At 40.7% G+C, this 5855-nt stretch overlaps 1 protein-coding gene across 1 annotated transcript in view; it reads right to left on the bottom strand.

The window, feature by feature from the left end:
• Positions 1 to 2210: 2210 nt before the first annotated feature.
• Positions 2211 to 5855, bottom strand: part of cdr2a (cerebellar degeneration-related protein 2a) — a 7557-nt gene continuing 3912 nt past the window's right edge. Inside the window, exons 3-7 of the mRNA XM_005925376.3 lie at positions 5675 to 5823; positions 5351 to 5527; positions 3794 to 4108; positions 3364 to 3640; positions 2211 to 3231 (exon numbers count right to left, since the gene is read on the bottom strand). Of these exons, the coding sequence (XP_005925438.1) occupies positions 2956 to 3231; positions 3364 to 3640; positions 3794 to 4108; positions 5351 to 5527; positions 5675 to 5823 (1194 nt within the window). The 3' untranslated portion in view covers positions 2211 to 2955. The remainder of the gene's footprint in view (positions 3232 to 3363; positions 3641 to 3793; positions 4109 to 5350; positions 5528 to 5674; positions 5824 to 5855) is intronic.

The raw sequence follows: 5855 nt of genomic DNA, 5'->3' as shown, positions 1-5855 counted from the left end.
ACACCTTTGGTTCTCGGATACTTAGATTTAAATAACACGTCGTAAGGTCGTGTAACCTGTGATGCGTTCGCGTCGTTTCGTCACGTCTTTCAGAAACGTCCGCCTTTATATGCCGCAGAGAAAAATAAGGTGACAAAATAAAGGAAAATGCATAAACCCACGACACACGGAAGCCCTCTGGGGGCTCTGATATGCAGCACAGGTCATTTTGCTTTCATGATTTATGTTCAGTTCATCACTGCAAATGATCACAGTGGTCTGATGGAAATTAAAATGATAAGAATCATATGATAGGGAAGTTGCAGTCAACCGATCATACAGACAACTTTGATGGACAATGTTTACCACTGTATTGCTCATTAATTTACAGACCCCTGGGCCCACATGTTTGATGGGCTCCAGCCTCTGATATTGAACAGAAAATGCAGCAGCCAGAGATAGTTCATTAGTTTGCCATCTACACCTGTAGTCCTTCTCATATCTTTAGGGGGTTCTTGGCATCTGCCTGACGAGCTCCTATTCTTCTACATATCCTCTCATAAATATCATCTACCAAACACACTTGGATGGGATGGGTCCCCATGTGACACTGACTCCCTACCCATTCAATATCTGTCTTATTCCATTCCAGATGAAGGAATAGTGTGAGGAGAGACCCAGATCCAGAGACTAATTACTGCCCCGATGGCTCTTTGGTAGCTCATGCTGGTCCATAAACCTTAACAATGCACTTTATGTTGCTCTCATCTGTCTGTATTTTATACACTGTTGGATGTTTCAATATTAAATTTGTTTTAATCTACTTTATCTTAATCGACCAGGTAACTGCAGCTGCCAGCTGCAACTCCTTTCTTTTTTATTTTTAATATGGAAGTTTTCAAGTAAAGTGTGAATGTTATATGCACTCAATCAAATCAATTATATCATCTGGTGCAGATCAAATGAACTTTTGTTGCTCAAAACAACACTGGATTATGTTCTTGTGAAACTGGCTGACCACCCCCAAAATGATGGAAGCTACTTTGTTAATGGTGTCAATACAGTAAAAGGTCATTGTTCAAACAGTGTAAATCATTTCAGGAAAAAAAAAAAAAAAAGATGCTTCCTCCACACACACAGTTCATTGTTAGCCAGCCATTTCTCTCTGTACCATTTCATTTTCACTTGGTCTAGTTTTTCCACACAGCCGTCTGCTGCCTGCTTATCTGATGGCTTTGTGAGGTTACCACATGTATGTCTTGCTAAGACCTGTCCCTTAGGGCGAGCATGGTATGCAAACCTCTTGTTTGGAGGTTTAAAGGATTGGGAACTAGTGGCAAGTAGGGTAATTATGAAGAGAGACAAAAGGTTGTTTAATTGTTTGCTGTGCCAGCGCACACAAGGTCTCAGTGACCTTTAAGAATGAGGGCAACTCTGAGCTTTGCAGAAAATATGCTTCACTACTGTTGTGTGTGTTGATTCGATTTTCTCTCCCACAAAAACAGCAGCATTACAGATAACGGAGTTTATTTTTTACGGTTGCTTTTATAGCAGTGTTCACTTTATTAGGTAACAGAAGTTTAAGAGAGGAAAGAAATAAGAGTCCATATGGTACATACTCCTAAGGTTGTTTTTCATCTGCTGATAGCTCACAATTATGCACTGAAATGAAGAACAGGTTGAAACATATCTGCTCAAAAGCAATGCAGTGATGCCATCTCTTAGATGTATGAGAAAAAAAAAAAAAAAAAAAAAGCATGCTGCAAAACAGTCTGCACCTTTTTAAAAAAAAAAAAAAAGAAAAAAATATATATATATAATTTTTTTTTCTGTGCACCTCCTAACAAGAGGTTTGCATACCATGCTTGCCCTAAGGGACAGGTCTTAGCAAGACATACACGTGGTAACCTCACAAAGCCATCAGATAAGCAGGCAGCAGACGTCTGTGTGGAAAAACTAGACCAAGTGAAAATGAAATGGTACAGAGAGAAATGGCTGGATTGCTGTAGGTAACAATGAACTCTGTGTGTGGAGGAAGCATCATCTTTTTTCCTGAAATGATTTACTTTGCTAATTGACACCATTAGCAAAGACACACACACACACACACACACACACACACAAACAAACACGCAAAAAAAAAAAAAAAAAAAAAAAAGAAAAACAAGCAAAATAAAGAATTTTGGGGTGGGAAAAAAAAAAAAAAAAAAAAACTAAAGACAACATTGATATTTTTTTTTTTATGCTTTGTTTAATTTTGTGTTTCCACCATAGAAGAAGCACCGCATTGTACATAAAGTTTCACTTTGATTAAATTTTCTCAGAAAAATAAATAAACATTTAATCATCTCTAATCTTTTGTTATTAAATAAATAAAACTGAACTCGGTCATAAAAAGTGCAGAGCCTTTCTGTGTCTTTCTGGTATTAACACACTCGTTTTCCAGTGTCCACTTACTGTACGTTTTGCTCTTAGTGTGCCACCGAACCACCACTGGTGAGCCAACTAATGCCAACTTCCAAAAACCTACTTACACTAACAATTAAACTCCTTAGACTTCCAATGTTACAACAGTCCAACTTCTCAGTTTACACAACTCTGACTCAACCGCCATCTTATCAAACACTGTAACACAGCGTAACACCCTTACATGTGCCTCTCTCTTCCAAACACCAAAGGGCCCAGTGGTCACGGGGAAGCCATTACAAAAAAGAAAAAACTGAATACTATTGCAGGCGGACGTAATACTTTTGGATTTTGAAGTCAGTCTGCATGTGAAAATGTGTTTTCTGTTCATTGATCCAACTATAAATATTTCTCACAACAAATATAATACATCTAGCTACTTTTTGCCACTTAATTTTTGATAAGGACGCAACAGGCATGTCTAAGACTTTGAGGGCCTGAAAGCATTTACAGCACCTGCACCCTCTGAACAGTGTAACAGAGAGCAAGTCATATTGAGATGAATAACATTCAGTTGGAGGATTCATCGTCCCTGACCGGTTGTTCGTTTCCGCTGAGGTCCTCTTTGGTCTTTTGGATGCAGGTGAAGATCTCCTTGAAGAGAGCCTTGTACTCCGGCTGCTGGCCGTCTTCAAGAAGCACGGACAGATCAGACAGAGCTGCAGAGCTGGACAGGCGGCGGCGGGAGCGGCCGCTGGCAAAGGGACTGCTGGATGTCTGGACGGCTTTGTGGCTGAGCTCGTCTGAGGCTTGCTGGCATCGCTGTAACAGCTCATCGTATTTCACCTGGAAAACAAACATATTTTAGGGAAATCTTTCTTCAGTTTTCAAACAGAACAAAACAAATTAACTTTTGCATCAAACATTCTGACATAGAAGATATTTTTTTAGGAATGCTCTGTGCCACAGATACACCACCTGCAGTGCGCTGTACTGTGCATCCACCTCATTGAGCAGAGAGATGCCCCTCTTTTTCACAGCCTCGGCTCGACGTATACATAGCTGCTCGTGACTACGGAGAATTTCATCTGGGTTTGTTGCCTTCAACACGCTGTCACTGTTGCACCTCTGTCGGCTGTATCTGCTCTGCTCCTCGACAGTTTCAGTCTTCTCCTCTGGCTTGCTTTGCTCTGGGCAGGGCTTGTCCTCCGAGGCAAAGAATACGGTGTCAGGCACCAGCAGCTCATCAGGTTTCCTGACAAGGGTGAGAGTGAAGGGGAACACGCGCATTTAAAAAAAATTAAATATAAAATTACACACTTTGGCTGAATGTCAACAGCAATATCAGAAATAGAGCTAAAATAATTTCACAGTTTGAATCTTCTCCATGCATAACATCATCATCAACCTTTTGGTGCAGTCGGCGCGCCACAGAAGCTGCAGCTGTTCTACTTCGGCCTCCAGCTCCTTTTGTCTGGCCTGGTAGCCTGACAGCTGGACCAGCTGCTGTTCCAGGGTGCTGTTTTCCCTTGCTGTCAACTCCAATTCCCGCTCTGCAGCCTCCCTGCGGCTCCGCTCAGCAGCTATCTGACTTTGAAGCGTTTGGATGGAGCGCTGGAGAGCAGCGTTCTCCTCCTCTGGGTCTGGTTGCTTTTTTCGGTCTTGAAATGAGCCATAGGGTGACCAGAGTCCATCCACAAGGTGACTGCCATTGGCTTGATACCTTAGGCAGTGATTAAAGAGCTTATTAGAGCATCACTTTGAGAGAACAAGTAACAAAAGCGATACTGAGGTGAGTTGTTGAGAATATCCTGAAGAGATAAGTGCTGCCAGCGTTACTGAAATATTCTTTGAACTGCATCTAACATGGTTGGACTCAGACACTAACAAACTCTCTTACAATGTGAGAATGAAATGTTTATCATGGTGAAAGTGATTTTTCATTCTTCTTAAAAGGTCCAATTTGATAGTGTAGGAAATTATAAAATATTTAAAAGACAACAATAAAATAAAAAACTTCATAATGCAAACTAGATATTGCCATATTAATTTAATTAAACATTAGGACAGGTCTGAGTCATTTTTGCTTCTAAGGTTTTTAATTTAACATCCTTTTACAACAAAGACATTTTATGACCTTACATTTGTCAACAAAATTTAATACCCAAAGACTAAGAATCTGCAGAACTCCCGTTACTATTTTGACTTTTTCAATAAAACTGTGTCCTCAAAATCTAGTTCAGAGAAGCTCTGAGTTGAATTACTACCATACACTTCGAGCACTTAGGCTTTATTAGCAGCAGAGAGTAAATTTCCCTGTCCTCTTGGCAGAGGTTACTTGGGTCTCTAAGCAGTCTGAGAAGAATCTTTATTGTAATTTTTAATGCATTAATATTACATAACTCTTTTCAATGTCATTTAAAGTCCACTACACCTAAACCATTAAATAAATTTCTAGACAGATCGTTCAAAATTTTTAAAGGCGACAGTTCTACAAAATACACCAAATAAGTGACGTGAGATGCAGCAGCCGCATAAGTAAACAGTGACAATGGGGGAGGATTAGCTTCCCTCCCTCATGGATTATAGCTAAAGTAAGCTCTCTGGGTGACCTGAAGATGTCAAGTCAGCATACGTGACATGAGACAGCAGCGTACTGAAGGTACCACAGCATGAGAAAACGGACCCCAGCTCTCAGTGTTGAGATGCTTTCAGCTTCCCTTTTCTTCTTTGCTTTCATGTCAAGGAAGAAAGACGCTGAATCATATTTCTTGGTGTTGCCAGATAATTTGAGGCCATGTTTCATTTGTCATTGATCAAAGTGATCAAGAGTACCGAGACAACTCACCGTCTTTAATCCACAATGCTAGGTACAGTTTACCACACCATTTCCTCTGTGAAAACAGTTCCTCTAAAGATGAGCTATTAGCATTGTGTTGCTAAATGTGGATGATGAAAATAGTACCTGTCATGGTGCAAGTCATACAGCTCTTTAAGACAGGACACGCTCTGTGCTCCAAGGCTGCGCCTCTGCTCTGCCAGCTCTCTCTTATTTCGCTCTGCTTCTGCAGTCTTTAGTTCCCCGACTTGGGCCTGCAGGTCCTCCATGAGGGTCTGAAGCGCTTCGATGGTCTCAGTTAAACTGAAGGAAAACAAAAAAACAAAACAAAAAACCAAACACCCGACAACATGTTAATGTGGTATATTTTTTTTATTGGAAGCTGACTGGGTGGATAATTATTTAAAACACAATTTGAAAGGGTAATTCACAAATAACTGGTAGACTGACTTTTGGATCTTGTGTTGGGCCATGCGGTTGTCCTGCACCAGCCTCTGATTGCCTTGCTCCAGATCCCTGGCGGCCGTGTCTAGCTGCTCATACACTTTGGCATGCTGGTCATTCATCTGACGCAGCAGCTCCACTTGCTTGGTTAAGTACTGGTATAGAAGAGAGGGAAAAAAAATATATA

Source organism: Haplochromis burtoni, unplaced genomic scaffold (assembly GCF_018398535.1).
Source record: "Haplochromis burtoni strain Fernald_Lab_line unplaced genomic scaffold, NCSU_Asbu1 Contig_81, whole genome shotgun sequence".
In the NCBI taxonomy this organism is placed as follows: domain Eukaryota; kingdom Metazoa; phylum Chordata; class Actinopteri; order Cichliformes; family Cichlidae; genus Haplochromis; species Haplochromis burtoni.
The sequence above is the reverse complement of the archived record's forward strand: the minus strand, read 5'-3'. Positions and strand labels throughout refer to the sequence as shown.